Source organism: Crocuta crocuta, unplaced genomic scaffold (genome assembly GCF_008692635.1).
Source record: "Crocuta crocuta isolate KB4526 unplaced genomic scaffold, BGI_CrCroc_1.0 scaffold142, whole genome shotgun sequence".
Lineage (NCBI taxonomy): Eukaryota > Metazoa > Chordata > Mammalia > Carnivora > Hyaenidae > Crocuta > Crocuta crocuta.
This window is the reverse complement of record NW_027528892.1, coordinates 1,353,528-1,369,704: the sequence shown is the minus strand read 5'-3', so window position 1 is coordinate 1,369,704 and position 16,177 is coordinate 1,353,528. Positions and strand designations below refer to the sequence as shown.

Sequence of the window (16,177 nt, the reverse complement as noted above, 5' to 3'; positions counted from 1 at the left end):
TTTTTGAGAGAGAGACAGCGTGAGCAGGGGAGGGTCAGAGAGAGAGGGAGACACAGAATCTGAAGCAGGCTCCAGGCCCTGAGCTAGCTGTCAGCACAGAACCCGACACGGTGCTCGAACCCACGAACTGTGAGATCATGACCTGAGCTGAAGTCGGACGCTTAACCGACTGAGCCCCCCAGGCGCCCCTGCTCTTGATGGTGCCGTGTGTGTTCCTGAGGTAGGTGCGTGGCAGCGTCCCTTCCTTCCCCGGACATCCAGGTGACCGGTGTGGGGAAGCCGCTGGCTCCTCCGCACCTGATTCTGCTCAGGGCGGCAGCGTGTGTTCTGCGTGGCCAACCCCAAATCCTAGGCCCCAGGTGACGCCCGTCCCCCCGTCTCTGTGGGCCCCGGGTGTGGGGAGCTGGTGCAGCTGCCGGAGCGTCGTGCCATCCACGGTCCTGTCTCCCGTCTGCAGGCCCACAGGGTTCCCTCCTGACTGGGTTTCAGCTCGTAGGAGCCAGAGGCTGGCCTCCACTCTTGCAGCTCAGGTGCCCCGCCCAAGGGCCAGCTCCTGAAGGGCTCCGCTGGCTGGGAGAGGCCACCGGGTGCCCCTGCTTAACCCCAAGCACCTGTGACCTAATTCTAGAAGCCACATTGGCAGGTTCTGCGCCACCACTCCAGGGGAGGGGGCGTGGGGGCAGGAGGGCCTGGGGCAGGTCATGGTGTACACAGCAGGCGCCTTCACTGGCCTGGCCTGCTGGCTGGCGGTCATTGTTGCAGACTGGGTGGGGCAGGGGAGGGGCAGAGGTCAAGTGTGCAAAGCCTGTCGGTGGGAGGGTGGGAGGAACGCTTGAAGGCAGAAGCGGGGGGCAGCTGGCTGCCTTCAGAGTGGCTTGCTGCCCATTGACCAGGTTCTGTGGTCCTCTGTGTAAGAGTATGGAAAAGAAACACATGGCTACATAAAGACTTGTGCTTGCACTTTCACAGTTGCTCCCTTTCTAATGGACAAAAAGAAACCATCCAAAGGTTCAATGGAGAGAATAAAATGGTGAGTTCATAGAATGGAATACTACTCAGCAAGATATTAACACAAAAACCAGCTCGGATGAATCTCAAAAATACTCTTTGCTAAGTGAAGCCAAATACAGAAGTGTACAAAATACCTTGTTCCACTTACGATTGAATTCTGGAACCGGCAATATTAGTCACTAGTGGCTGAGAGCAGGTCACTGGCTATCTGCGATCAAGGAGGACAAATGTACAGGGTCAGGGGAACTTTCTGGAGTGATGAGTATATCCCAGGTCTTGATCGTATCAGTGGTCACACAGGTGCATAAATTTGTCAAGACTTAAACTAAAAAAGGTATTTTTGTGTAAACTATACCAGTGAAGTTTAATTTTTTTAAACCAATAACTCCTTTATCTACAGTAGAAAATAAGTCAGTGGGACAGAAGATATTTGCAAGACATAACCCAAAAGTACTAATCCAAAGAGCCCCTACAGATCAATAAGAAAAAGACAACAGAAAAGAGGTTGGTAAAAGCACTCACATCACAAAAGAGCAAATACAAAAGATCCTCCTTGCTGGTAGTTGAGAAAACGCAGTGTAGCCAACGCTGATACCACTACACTCCCACGGAACTAGTAACAGTTGTTCGTGTCTAACAAAAAATACCAAGGTTGTGGAGCCACGGACCCCGTCGTGTGGCCCCGGCGGGAGCAGGAAATGCTAACACGCACGTGGGAACGAAAGCTCGCATACCTTGTTCTCAGCATTCTTGCACGCACACCGCGGGCTTAAAACATCTGTCCTCGTTACACGCATCGTAAACACTGTTGTGTGTTCCAGAAACAATAGCATAGGACAAAAAATGAACTACCACTGCTCCCAGCAGCATGGAAAGATCACAAATATGATCAGCCAGACCTACAAGTCACAAAAGATTCCCACAATTCAAATACCTTCGTGCACAATTTCAAAGCAGGCAAAAATAAGTTGTACTGCTCAACATACATATGTAGGTTGTAAAACCATAAAGGTAAAAGATTGTCTGCATAAAGCTGGGAATTCTGGTTACCTTAAGCTGGTAAGAAACCCAGGAGGTCTGGGGAGCAGGTAGTCCCGTTTATTTGGATGTTGGTTACATGGGTGCTTGCGTTATAATTATTTTCTCTATACACACACACTGTATTTCAGAATTTTTAAATTTTTTTGATGTTTGTTTATTTTTGAGAGAGAGAGAGAGAGAAAGAGAGAGACTGCAAGTAGGGGAGGGGCAGAGAGAGAGAGGGAGACACAGAATCTGAAGCAGGCTCCAGGCTCTGAGCTGTCAGTACACAGCCCGACCCAGGGCTCGAACTCACAAACCATGAGATCACAACCTGAGCTAAAGTCGGATGCTTAACTGACTGAGCCACCCAGATGCCCCTCAGAACTTTTAAAACATAAAAAATAAAAAAAATTTTTAAAAACCCCTCATTATATGTGAATATGGACCAATGTCCAAACTAGATTAGGTGGAAATAAAGAAAAAAACCAACATGAAACAGTGCAAATGTTCCCATTTCTATTAATTTTTTAAAAATTTATTGTTTAAAATAGGATATGTGTTGCTTGCATATGCATTCAAAGCTTCTGGAAGGTTACTTTAAAAAATTTTTTTTTAATGTTTTTTTATTTATTTCTGAGAGGAGAGAGCGTGAGCAGGGGAGGGTCAGAGACAGAGGGAGACACAGAATCTGAAATAGCCTCCAGGCTCTAAGCTAGCCGTCAGCACAGGGCCCGATGCAGGGCTCAAACCGTGAGATCATGACCTGACCCAAAGTCATATGCTTAACTGAGCCACCCAGGCGTCCCTGGAAGGTTACCCTAGAACCTGCAAATATTAATTGCCTCAAAGAAGGAGAACTTGGGATACCTTGTGAATGTTACTCTTTCAAAAAGCAAAGATGTGCTTTTTTTTTTTCTTAGATAAAAGTTTCTACAAAGAAACAGCTCCTTCTAATTCCTATCTCCCCAACGCCTGGTTCCCTTCATCAGGGACAACAGTGTCTATTTTTCTGGAGAGATTCTACACAAGTGCAAGCAGATTCACATATATATCCTGTTAAGCCCGCCCCTCTGATTCTCACGCAGCGCCCTGGGTCCCTACAGCGCAGGCCGCTCCTTGCTTTCCCAACCTCCCCCGGGGCTGCAGAAGCCCGTCCAAACCAGCACTTCCTGCTCTCGGCTGCCTAGCGTCCCACCCCGTGCGTGTGCCACGACTTCCCACGTCCAGTACTGATTGACCAACACGCTGGCACGAGTAGTCTTTGGAGACGGGCCGCGTGGCACACGAGGCAGGATGCCTTGAGAGCAAATCTTCTACACGACGTTACTGTGCCAAAGTAATGTGCAAACTTTTGTTTTCAGCGCGCACAGGGACCGCCTAATCGTTCCCCGTGGGGTTTGCACCAGTTCATGCTGTTAGCAAAATGTGTCCGTTCCCCCACGCCCTCACTCGCGCTTGGAGTTTTACCCAACATTTGGATTCTTCCCATTCTGAGAGTTACAGACTCCGTAACTCATGAGATCATGACCTGAGCCGAAGTCAGACGCTTAACCAACTGAGCCACCCAGGTGCCCCTAACAGGCTTTATTTTTATTTTTTAATTTTTTTTTTAATTTTTAGGAGAGAGAGAGACAGCGTGAGCAGGGGAGGGTCAGAGAGAGAGGAAGTCACAGACTCTGAAACAGGCTCCAGGCTCTGAGCTGGCAGTCAGCACAGAGCCCGACGCGGGGCTCGAACCCACGAACCGTGAGATCATGACCTAAGCGAAAGTCGGACGCTTAACCGACTAAGCCACCCAGGCGCCCCTAACAGGCTTTATTTTTTAGAACAGTTCTGGATTTCCGTCTCTCCCATAAATACTATATGAAATGTAGATACTTGGGCACCAGGGTGGGCCAGTCAGTTAAGCATCCAACTTCAGCTCAGGTCACAATCTCCTGGGGGCTCAGAGCTGACAGTGCACAGCTTGCCTGGGATTCTCTCCTCTCGCTGCCCCTCCCCCATGGGCCCGCATGTGTGCACACTCACTCTTGGTCTCAAAATTTAAAAAAAAAAAAAAAATGTATATGCTAAAGCAAATGTGCTGGTGGTGCTGGAAGAGCGCCTGGAGCCAGGGGGGAACACACAGCCAGGACCGGCTAACTCAGCAGGCTGCTCAAACCCCACACGTGCACGTGGGATGCACTGGGGTATTTGGGAAGTTTCCAGAAATGATACACTACAAACAGCTTGTGGAACCAGGGGCTGGGATCCTGGTGCCCCTTTGCCCCAGGACACTCTTCCGTTTGCACATCTCCAAACCACACGCACATATTATTTTCATAATAAAGAGTTTAAAAGAATAGATGGTGGGGCGCCTGGGTGGCTCAGTCGGTTGAGCGGCGGACTTCGGCTCAGGTCATGATTTCGTGGTCCATGGGTTCAAGCCCAACGTCGGGCTCTGTGCTGATGGCCCAGAGCCTGGAGTGTGTTTCAGATTCTGTGCCTCCCTCTCTCTCTGACCCTCCCCCGCTCATGCTCTGTCTCAAAAATAAACGTTAAAAAGAAAAAATAGATGGTTTTATTCCAGCAAATGACTACAAGAGAAACGAAATCAACAAAATCGCTGGACAGTCTGGTTCAGAATCCTGCAGAGGATGTCATGACCTTCAGCACAGGAGGCCAGGGCCGCTGGTGCAAACTTGTAACCCCAGGGTATCAGGGCATATGGACTTGGGAGTGTGCGCTCAGTGTCCTGGAAAACACGAGTATTGTTTTCCACGCGGGCAGAGTCACGCACACCTCCGACGGTCTGAGCCCACCCAAAGTAATTTATAGTAAGACACATTTGTTCACGCAATGGCGATTTGCAGGCATGACATGGCGGGCCTCCTCCTAAACTTTTTGCACACTGTATCTTCTCAACAGCCTTAGGCAGTAGGGTCTGTTCACGTACACGTCAGATGAGCGAAGGAGGCCATAGGGAAGTTGAGGAATTTGCCCAAGGTTGTAGAGCCAGGGAGGAAAAATGCAAGCAAATTTGTGTGTGTGTATGGACACACACGCCCCTCAACACCTGATGTGCCAGTGCCGGTGTAGACACAGCACAATCAGGGCCAGCCTCTCCTGCGAAGAGAACAGATCTCTCTCAGCAGAGGCCCCCTGCTCTGAGTGGCCCTGTGTGCGACAGTCACCGAGGATGTGTTCTACCCTCAATGCTGCAAACGTTCTGAGAGCTGGCTCTGGAGACGCAGCAGCAAACAAAACCACAATCTCTGTTTTGTGGAGCCCTGAAGATTCAGGCACTTAACATGCTCCTATCTCACAAATGGGGACACGGAGGCATTGGGCCACCAGGGGACCCACCCACAAAGGGGTGCACAGACAGCCCCTGGAGGGAGGGCTCCTGCCGACAGACAGGGGCCTCCGTGGGATGCCTCTGGCCACAGGGGTCTGGAGTGGGGACAGGGAACAGGGGGCTTCAGGGGGTGGCCTCCTGAACAGTAGGGACCAGGGGACTTCTGTGCCATGTCCTTATCTGTGGCATACCAGCTGGCACAGGGTGGGCATGGGGAAACCTGTCAGGGCAAGGACAATGGTGACCCCTTCCCACCCGTGACACCTGCTTTGTGGAGTGCCAGGGTAGTGGGCGAAATGGACACTCCACGTGTACACATGCAGATCTGCATGTAGACGTGTCCAGCTTCTTGCTGTGCTCGCCTTCTAAAATTTTTTTTTTTAATGTTTTATTTATTTCTAGGAGAGAGAGAGAGAGACAGCGTGAGCAGGAGAGGGTCAGAGAGAGAAGGAGTCACAGACTCTGAAACAGGCTCCAGGCTCTGAGCTGGCAGTCAGCACAGAGCCCGACGCGGGGCTCGAACCCACGAACTGCGAGATCATGACCTGAGCAAAGTCGGATGCTTAACTGACTGAGACACCCAGGCGCCCCAGTGTGCTCGCCTTCTAGAACACCAAACACCCACTGCTATTGAGCACTTGCCCTGTGCAAGCCAGTCCACTCCATTCTGACAAGAGGCACAGAAAGGTCTAGTTACATACACAGAGCCACAGAGCTTGTGGCTGAGCTGTTGGTGGGACGCAGGCAGCCAGTGCCCAGGCCTAGCAGCCATCACCAGTTGTTGAACACCAAGAAGCAAGGGGTGGAAGCTACCAGAAGCTACTTTAGCTCTGCAGAATGTGAGACCAGGGGTGGCCTGGGAAAGGGGGGTGGGGTGGGGTGTGTGTGTGAGTGAGGAGGCAGCAATGCAGGCACCAGACCTGAGGGGCACAAGCGGTGGCCAGGGCTGGAGACACGCAGGGGATGGAGGCCTCGGGACCAGACAGGAGGGGTGGGGCGCACACTCTTCCAGTCCAGGGGGCTCAGGCGGCTGTGCAGCTTCCCAGCCAGGAACAGGCTGAGGTCACCTGCAGCTGGTGGCTCCTGCCCACGATGGGGGCTGCTGCCGAGCCCCAGACCAGCAGCTCTGCCTTCAGAAAGGCAGGGCAGAGGGGCGCCTGGGTGGCTTAGTCGGTTAAGCGTCCGACTTTCACTTAGGTCATGATCTCGCCGTTCGTGGGTTCGAGCCCCGCGTCGGGCTCTGTGCTGACTGCCAGCTCAGAGCCTGGAGCCTATTTCAGAGTCTGTGACTCCCTCTCTCTCTGACCCTCCCCTGCTCACGCTGTCTCTCTCTCTCTCTCTCCTAGAAATAAATAAAAATATTAAAAAAAAAAAAAAGGAAAAGAAAGGCAGGGCAGAGATGGACACACTCCTGGCCCCACTGGCCAGGGCCCGGTCCACCCCTCCTGGGACCCGTCACTCCTGTGGGCTGGGTGCTTAATCCCCTCAGGGACTGGACACCCTCCAGGGCGCGTGCAGTCCAGTCTGACACCATGACGCCCTGGAGTCCGTGCTCTCACCTTTGCAGGCTACACCGCACGAGGTACAGACCAGGACAGGGAACAGAAGAGGGCCGACCCCTGTTCCGGATCCCCACCCGTTAGATTTAGGCTCTACTGGTCTTTCTTGAAGCTGTCCTCTGTCAACAGAGTCTGAGACTGTGACGACCGCGCTCGACTATGTGTTCAACACGCACTTTTGAATCTGCTGCGCTGAACAGTCACTTCTGACACGACCGGAGTAAAAACTTGTACCAGGGGTGCCCGAGGTCACGATCTCACGGTTCTGGAGCTGGAGCCCCCCGTTTGGCTGCCTGGGATTCTCCCTCTTTCCCTCCCCTGCTTGTTCTCTCACAAATAATCATTAAAAAACAAACACAAACACACTGAACTTGTACCAACCCCCAGCCTGAGGGGCAGAACGCTGGCCCCCTCCCTGGGCCCTCCAGTCCCAGCCCCCGTGACCTGCTACTATGGTGGGGAGCACCGTGCAGAGAAGCAGGCACGCACAGGCGGGCAGAGCCCCAGGCCGGGTGGCTGACACCTTTATTGCTCTGGCGCCGGGGNCCATCACCGGTTTCTGGCTGCGCAGGATGGCGCTGGCTCTGCGAATGGCGGCCTGGAGGGACAAGGAACGGGCTCAGCACACCCACCCGCCTGCCCTCCCAGTGGGGTCAACAGAGGCCCTTCCTCGCCCTGGCAGCCCCACCCGCTGTGCGCTGGGCCCACTCACCATACGCAGGTCAGGGCGGTACTTGTTCTTGCGGATCATGTGCCGGATGCTGCTGAGCGTGGCCCGGGCATTCTTGTTGATGGTGGTCCGCACATAGGAGGTGGCGGGCTTTCGCTGGCCTGGGGGGTGGCAGGGGTCAGCCTGACAGTCTGGGTCTTTAGCGGACCTCCCAGGCACAGTGGTGCAACCTCACACCAGACACCCGGGCGCCAGTGCCGTCCACCCACATACTGCCACAGGCCAGGCCCAGCCGAGCACCCTGACAGGAGTCGCCTCCTCCCGTGTCCCCACACACATTCATCAACTCACTTAACAGAGAGGAACGCAGAATGAAAGGAGGCCTCTCGTCCAAGGTCACAGGCACACAACAGTTATCGGAATAGAAGTTGTCTGCCCGCCTGCACGACCCCCATGCCGGTCAGGCAGCAAGGGCTCCGGACAACGCAGCTCTCGTCTCCTCCTGCCCTACCCCCGGGGGCCCAAGCTACCCCATCTGGAACAAGCCGGGAGGCTTGGCTGAAGTATTGGCAAGCCCAGAAGGGGCCAGGTAAGGCCAGGGCAAGGAAGAGCCCTGGGGCAAGCACCTGAGCCCCTCATGCACACTTGGGCAGAGCCAGGACCCCTCTGCCCAAGACTGAAAGTACCCCCTTTGTGACACAAAGCTGGCGGCCTTAATATCTGAAGTAGGACGCCGGGGTCCTGGGTAGACTCCATGCTCCAAACAATACATTGCTAAAAAGGTCTCACCCAAGAAACCCAAGGATGCGTCACCATACCCGTGATTTTAAACATTGGCCTTGACCGAGTTGCTGACCTCAGAGCAGAACATTACCTCCAGTTTGACAGCCGGGGAGAGGCTGCCCAACAACGCGGGAGGAGAAAGTGCAGCTCTCAGGGCTCAGGACACGAGAACCCTGGAAGCTCACTGCTGCTCCTGAGGCGGGAGGGGGGCCCAGCAAGANCCCCGGAACTAACAAAGGTGGTAGAGCTGGAATGCCCACGACTCAACCATTACCAGCCTCTGAAGCTCCTTTGCCTCTTGACCCTTGAAAGACACCGATCCAGGTCTCAGAGCAGCTTATTGGCGTCCAACTACTGCTGCTTCAGACGCAGAACCAGCCTGTCACTCCTTACCTGTTGGCCTGTTTCCCCATCTGTGAAATGGGGACATCTACCTCTCCCTGACTTGCTTCAAGCACTTAACCTGAAATCACACGACCGTGCAATCCTGCAACTTAGCCCTTAGGACCACCTGATGTGGATGAGATCCTGCTCTGCTTAACAGCTGCTCACAAGGCTTCCCTCCCGACCTCTGGAATCCTCCATTCCACAGCATTACCGCGGTGGCCAAGGCTGGGTCAACGCTCACCCGATCTTCGCTTCATGACCACTACCACCCCTTTGCCGTCGGCCGCCGGCTCCACGCCCACAGTCTTGCGGTGAATAAGCCCGTTGTAGCGGAAGGAGTTGCGAGCCTTCAGGTTATTCGGCTCCTGGGAAGGAGGACGTATCGGGGTCGCGAGGAGGGAAGGGGCCCGGCGAGGGTGCCCCCCTCCGACCCCCGCGTCCCCGCCCCACTTACGGTGCTGTACGTCTGCTTGTTCCTCTTGATCAGGAAGCTGGAGCAGTTCCGCACGACCATCCATTGCAGGTGGGCGGACATGGCGGCAGCTGCGGGAAACGGGCAGGGACGGAGTCAAAGGGAGCCCCGACCCCGCATCAGCCCACGCGGACCCACGCGGACCCCCTGGGCTACAGGGGCAGGGTGTGACTGGGAACCAGGACGTACAGGGGTCCCTGAAGGGCACACAACGGCCTAGCACTTTGCCAGGCGGGGCTGGGCGACCTAAGGCGGCGGCCCGAACTCGGGAGGCCAAGACTAACTGCGAAGGATGCAGGGGGGAAGAGAACTTGAGAATCCACAGCGATTTCCAGCGGTGGAGTCAGGGGGCAGCCAAGGACACGAGGCGCGCAGCGACTGAGGCCACGCAAGGGCAGAGACCGGCCGGGGGCCACGGGAAAGCGCCGCAACCACGCGGGCCGAAGAACAGCCCGACGCTCACCTCCACACGCTACGGCAGCCGGAGACGGAAAGAGGCAAGCAAGGGGCGGGGCGACGCTTTTAATACCAAGACGCATTTCCGCTTCCTCTGTGAGCTCGTACCGCCCTCGCCTGTCCCCGCCTCCTCCCGTCCGCTTCCGAGGCAGCTCGGAAATGTTCGGCTCCTTCCGCCAGGCTGTCGCCAGCCGCTCGGAAACCTTCGGAACTCTTCGGCCAGGGACCCGAGGGCGTGTCCTCAGAGGCGGAGAGCCACCGCTCCCGGCAGCCTTCGTGTGTTTTCGGAACCCCACGGCTGGATTTCCGAGTGGGTCCAATTCGAGAGGCCCCAAGTCCCTTTCCTCAACGGTTTCTCTTCAGGATTGCTCACCAGCGCTTGGCACAGTATAGGCGCTCAATAAACATTTGTTTAATTAGTGAACGTGCCAATGCGTGAATTACTTAAGCCAGCTCCAGCGCCTCCGGATCCTTCCGATCTTCTTCGTAACCTCTCGGCTATTCCCGACGAAGGCATGGAGGCCCTCTCGGACATTTTCGGAACTCTCCGGAAACGAGGGTGGCCGCCTTCTCTTATTGGCGCTTGCCCTTTCGGGTCTGTTCGGAAACAGTCGATTTCCATTCGGCCCCATTTGGAGTTGTGTCGCTAATCCCGACAAAATTCTCAGTTCGCCCGCCTCGGGTCCCCTTAAAATAAACTCTTAAGCGGTTTGGGGTCTAGAGAAGCCCGACGGAATCCCCGCGCAGCCTGTCACCCCAGGAGGCCGTAGATTCCCCCTAAAGGGCGAGCTGTTTGGAGGAAAAGAGATTTGCGTGGGAAAGCCCTTGGTTCCTAATTTAGGGGGTCCAGACCTGTTGGCTCCTCTCCGTGACTTGCTGCCTCCCGCTCCTGTTCTCCCTCCTCCAGAGTTCCCACGGTCACACCTGGTGAACTTTCTGGAAGGTTATTTTCTGTTGCCACGGTCCTCTGAAGGCAGAGGAGCCTTGCCTGATGTAGCTTGTGGCTTCAGCCTCACCAGCACGGGGCTCGACGCTGGGGGGTGGGAATCTCAGGGGACCCCAGCTCTACAAAAGGATTGACCGTGGCTTAGGTTGCCCCCATAAGTGTGCACCCTGATGTGTGATCACTGCTGGGAATTCCTTGAGGGCATGGGCCTCGGATGGTCCCTCTCTGTGCTCTCGGGCTTCACCCCGAATGAGTCCTGGCATCCAGAGGCACTAGGGGAACCCCCCTTCCTGAGCCGCCGGGGACGCCGGCGACCGCCCTGCGGCCACCATCAGAACCTGCTGCCTGGCTCACTCCCAGGCGCACGGGAGGCCCCAGGAGACAGGCAGCGAGTGAGAGAAATCTCAGCTCCTTAGGGCCCGTGTTTCCTCCATTAGGGCATCCGATTGCCGATTCTCTGCGTCCCGGAGCTCCTTGGGGTCCAGGGGCCTTGTCTGATTCTTGTATTTGACGCTCCCCGCTCCCCACCCCCGGGCCCGGCGTCTGGCCCTGGTGCACAGGGGGCCCTGGAGACCAGCACTGAGCAGAAACGACGTCGGGGCTTCCACAGCACCCCACGCTGCCTCTTTAGACAACCCTGATCCTTCATGCTCCTCGGGGTGAATAAGGCCCCTCCCACCTTTATCTGTGAGCCAGGATGCCCCCCCCCCCAACATAGGCCTCTGAGGGCCGGGACGTGCCCAGAAACCACGGCCAGGGTTCCCCCAAACCGGGCCGGTCTGCACCCAGCCAGCTCAGGTGACCAGGCGGGCGCCGGGCNGGGGAGAGGTGGAGAGACGGGGGAGAACGAGAGAGACGGGGAGACGTGGAGAGAGTTGGCGGGGATGGAAATGGAGAGACAGGGAAAGATGGAGAGAGAGAGATGGGAGAGACAATGGGGAGAGAAAGACAAAGGTCAGGATTAGAAAGGCGAGTGACCAGGCGCAGAGGGTGGAGGGTCGGACAGCAGGCATGATGGCGGACTTGGAAGAGACGGGGAGACCTGCCCCCCAGATGAGGCCTGGAGAGTAGCTCTTCCTCAGCCCCACACTTGGAGGCCCTGCTCTGCACGCCAGCTCCCAGGAGCAGCAGGTCCCATTCAATCCTGTCTGTGTAACTAGGTCTCTGCGACCCACTAGCACCGTCCCCATCCCAGCAGGGGACATTGAGGCCCAGAAAGGTGCCACCTCTTGCTCGAGGGCACACAGCTGGGACTCTTCTAAAAAAGAGGAAACGAGTAAGAGCACCAGGAGGAGTGTGAGATGCAGGGAAGGCTCTGCTGCTCATTCCTTCCCTTCTCTCTCTCTACCTTCTACCCCCTTTCCTAAACACACATCCTCCAGATACGCTCAATCGCCTGCTACGGCTCCCTGTGGCCCTCTGATGACGTCCCAGCCACTCACTGCATGTGGGCCCCACATCTCCTGCCTTCTTTGCAGTTACGAGGGGACCTCTCAGGACATGGACAGCCAGGCTGTCTCGTGGCCAGACGTCACTTGGCCTCTGTTCATGCACTCCCCATAGCAGGAACGCCCTTCCTGTGTGTCCTCCACACAGAAGAGTTCCCACGTGTTCGTTAAGGTCCAGCTCAGTGTTGCTGCCTTTCTCTGGGTCGTCATATTGTCTGAGTTACCTTGTTATCACCGATATCTTTCTTGTATCTGTGTGCTGGTACCTCGCTCCCACTGGACAGGCAGCATCTTGATGGTAAGGTTGTGTCTATGGTGTCTTTATTCTTAGCAGGGCCTAGCAAAAAGTAAACTCGGGAAATCAGAGGCTGAAGATCGGGGAGGTGGATGGACGGATGGATGGATGGATATGTGAGTAGATGGGTGGGTGGGAGGGTTGGTGGACAGATGGATGGATTGGCTGATGGATGTGTGGCTGAATGAATGAATGGATTGTTGGATGGATGGCTGCGTTGGCTGATGGATGTGTGGGTAGATGGATGGATATGGTTAGACTGATGAATTGGTAGATGGGTGAATGGACGGTTGGATGGATAGTTTGGGCAGATGGGTAGGGAGATAGATGAGAGAATGGACGGTTGGGCTGATGGATGGACGGATAGGTAGAACAATGAATGGGTGAGTGACTGAATCACTTTCTCAAATGGGGTTCCATGAAAGAATCAAATCCTGATGCCCTAAAACCTTCTTCGTATGTGAGGAATTAACTTTTCTCCTATGCATTCAAAATGATACCAGTTATATACCCTTCTTTGTGAGAATTGAGAAAGTAGTCACTCCCATCATCTGCTGTGCTCTGTAGTTCAGAAGAGGAGACTAGTTTAAGCAAAGATGTATGTGAGGCACCTGGGTGGCTCAGTTGGTTAGGAGTCTGACTCTTGATCTCAGCTCAGGCCTTAGCCTCAGGGTTATGACTTCAAACCCTGCTTTGGGCTCCATGTTGGGCATGGAGCCTACTTTAAAAAAGAAAGAAAGAAAAAAAGGGATGTTTGCATAGCTGAAGCATCCGCTAACACAAAATTTGGCATATAATGCAGAAATACTCACCAGTGGTTAAAATTACCCCTGACAATCCTTTTGAGGATTGCCCCAAAGTCTAATACAGCGGGGTGGGTCTCTGGCTGGAGCCACCTGTGTGCCAGAAACGTGGGCCAAGCTGACTGCAGTGGAGGCCCCGGTTAGAAGGAAGACGGGCCTGTTCAAACACAGGACTCCCTGGTGGGCGGGGTGAAGTGTTTCCAGCACGTGAAGGACAGGGAACTTGAATTATAACACAGGGACCTGAAGAGTCTGGCTCTGCTCTCTCCCTTCTCCCTCTGGAACCCAAATCCGTTGAGTGGGCAGACAGAGCCCCTACCGTTCTTTATTTACCCCCTTTTTTTTTTCTTTCTCTGTCTCAGTCTCTCTTTCCCTCTGTCCCTGAGTCTCTGTCTCTCTCCCTGTCTCCTGTGTCTCTTTATCTCGGTCTCCGTGCCCATCTTTCCCTCTACACGTCTCTCTCTCTCCTCACCGACTCTCCTGGCGCTCAGTCTCTGCCTCGCACCACTGGGTTCTGGTGAGTTCAAGGCCGACAGGTGCCACAGCAAAGGGGGCCTAGAGGGAGCAGGTGTGTGAGCTGATGTAGGAGGGGTAAGGCAGGAAACCGGGCTCCCTTCCCCTGCACCCTCGGGCCGCTGGGCGGTGGGCGGTGGGCGGTGGGCCTAGGGAACTCGTGGATACCGGGAGGGGTCCGAACAGCCACTAACCCCTCCCTTCCTCCTGCAGACGAACCCACGGCCCCACCTGTTGGGACTGGACCGGACGTGCAGCTGCGCCCAACATCATTTGGCCGCCAGGATGCCTACCTGTCCTCCCCTACCGTCCCCCGGATAAATGGCTCTGCCTCCTAGCACTGTGTGTCTGTCTGGGAGAGGGACAGCCCTGGGGTCGGGCCACAGAGGAGCCACCCATGCCCTTGGGAACGTCGGAGCCAGCTTCACACTGGCCCCCCACAGAGGGCGACGGGGACAGCGGGGCCGGGACCTTGAGCACAGACCTCCCCTCCCCCAGCCCAGCCCTCTCTGGTGGTTTGGGAGGTCCTCTGAGCAGCCGACAGAGGGACAAATTAGACTTGCAAAATATTTATTGGCAGGAAGCACGTATGGAGGGTGGTTGGTGCGTGTGTGATACCTGAGGTAGGGGGGAGGCCTGGGCAGGATGAGTCTTGAACTGTACGCACTTCCAGGAGAATCTCCGCCTGGCCGGTGGAGAGTCAGAGTAAAGTTGTCCACTGGAGAGAGCCCAGGTCCAGCAGGGCCCCTCCCGTGCTCGGGCATCGAAGGGGAGCCAGGCTCATGCCTGGGGACAGGATCCCAAGGGCAGGCGGCAGGCAGAGGCTGTCGGTCCATGAGGCTTCCGCAGGAGAGCTGGGACCAGGTTCCCACAGCGGCAGGATGCCACCCCAGCCCAGTTCGGGCGGCCCTCAGCCCTGCACCGTCGGCCCAGGCTGCNCCTCCTCCCTCAGACCCAGGAGTCCTGACCCCCAGCCCCTTCTCCCTCAGACTCAGGGGTCCAGGCCCCCAGCCCCTCCTCCATCAGACCCAGGGGTCCTGACCCCCAGCCCCTCCTCCCTCAGACTCAGGGGTCCAGGCCCCCAGCCCCTCCTCCCTCAGACCCAGGGGTCCAGGCCCCCAGCCCCTCCTCCCTCAGACCCAGGGGTCCAGGCCCCCAGCCCCTCCTCCCTCAGACTCAGGGGTCCAGGCCCCCAGCCCCTCCTCCCTCAGACCCAGGGGTCCAGGCCCCCAGCCCCTCCTCCCTCAGACCCAGGGGTCCAGGCCCCCAGCCCCTCCTCCCTCAGACCCAGGGGTCCAGGCCCCCAGCCCTTCATCCCTCAGGCCCAGGAATCAGGCCCCAGCCCCTCCTCCCTTTAAACCCAAGAGTCTAGGCTGGCTCCCTGTTCTCGGGGGACCCGGGTTTCATCCACCGCTCACTCCATGGATAGAAGAATCCCTGGATTCCGTTCCCATCTGTGAAGGAAAATGGTTGGTGTTGGGGGCTGCTGTGCGGGGGCTGAGGAGGCTCCCTGCTCAGCACTCTGACCCCGTCTTCAGCCCCTCACCTACTGAGCCCTGCATCAGCAGGAAGAGGCTCAAAGCTGGGACCCCAGAGCCCACCATGTTGCCTCCCCAGACCCCTGGGGCCTCTGTGGGAACAGACCTTGAAGTCCATCACCCAGCAACCAGCTGGGCCCCGCCCACCTGCCCACCCAGCTTTCAAGGTTCTAAGTTCTGTTGCTAGGGAGGCCCCTTGACAGTGGGGAAGAAGGAAGATGGGGTCACACTGGCCTGGTCATGTCTGGTTGTTAAGAAGCCGCTTCCTTAGCAACCAGGTGGAAGGGGCTATGGGGTGGGGGTGGGGGGCCTAGGCATGAAAAAGAGCCTCCTTAGCAACTTGGGCAGAAAGAAGTGGCGGTGACGGTCTAAGGCATCTCCTCCCTGCAAACCAGGGGACCTTGAGGGGTAGGGCCTGGGAGACCTTCTTGCCAGGGAACCCCTCCACTTAGTAACCCAGGCTGCAAGGGCAGCCCCAGGTGGCCCAAGTCTCCCAAGACCTCACAGCCTGGGGTCTTCCCCCTAGAAGCCAGAGGCAGGGGTCCTGAGGCTCACTGAGCCCCATTGTTAGGGGTGGCTTAGGAGGACAAGGGGAAAATGGGGTTGGGCTGGGAGGAGGGGCTGCGGGTCAGGACTCCTGGGTCTGAGGGAGGAGGGGGTTGAGATCTGGACCCCTGGGTCTGAGGGAGGAGGGGCCGGGGGCCTGGACTCCCGGATCTGAGGGAGGAAGGGGTTGAGATCTGGACTCCTGGTCTGAGGGAGGAGGGCTGGGAGTCTGAACTCCTGGATCTGAGGGAGGAGGAGTTCAGGACTGGTCTGAGGGCAACTGTCCAGGAGTCCAGACCCCATTTCTCAGGAAGCCCTGTGAGGCTGACCCCCGCCCTGCACATCTCCTGTAAACATCCTGGTGGGAGCTGAGTGGCCCTGGGCTGCCTC

General features: G+C 56.3%; 1 protein-coding gene across 1 annotated transcript; it reads right to left on the bottom strand.

The window, feature by feature from the left end:
• Nucleotides 1–307: 307 nt before the first annotated feature.
• Nucleotides 308–9,808, bottom strand: RPL28 (ribosomal protein L28). The gene is made up of 7 exons (XM_077756933.1): nucleotides 9,706–9,808; nucleotides 9,225–9,313; nucleotides 9,012–9,135; nucleotides 7,643–7,761; nucleotides 7,420–7,528; nucleotides 5,384–5,466; nucleotides 308–451 (listed from the first exon to the last, which is right to left on the bottom strand). The coding sequence occupies exons 1-7, from the start codon at nucleotides 9,779–9,781 to the stop codon at nucleotides 308–310; spliced, it is 744 nt and encodes a 247-aa protein (XP_077613059.1). The 5' UTR covers nucleotides 9,782–9,808.
• Nucleotides 9,809–16,177: the final 6,369 nt, after the last annotated feature.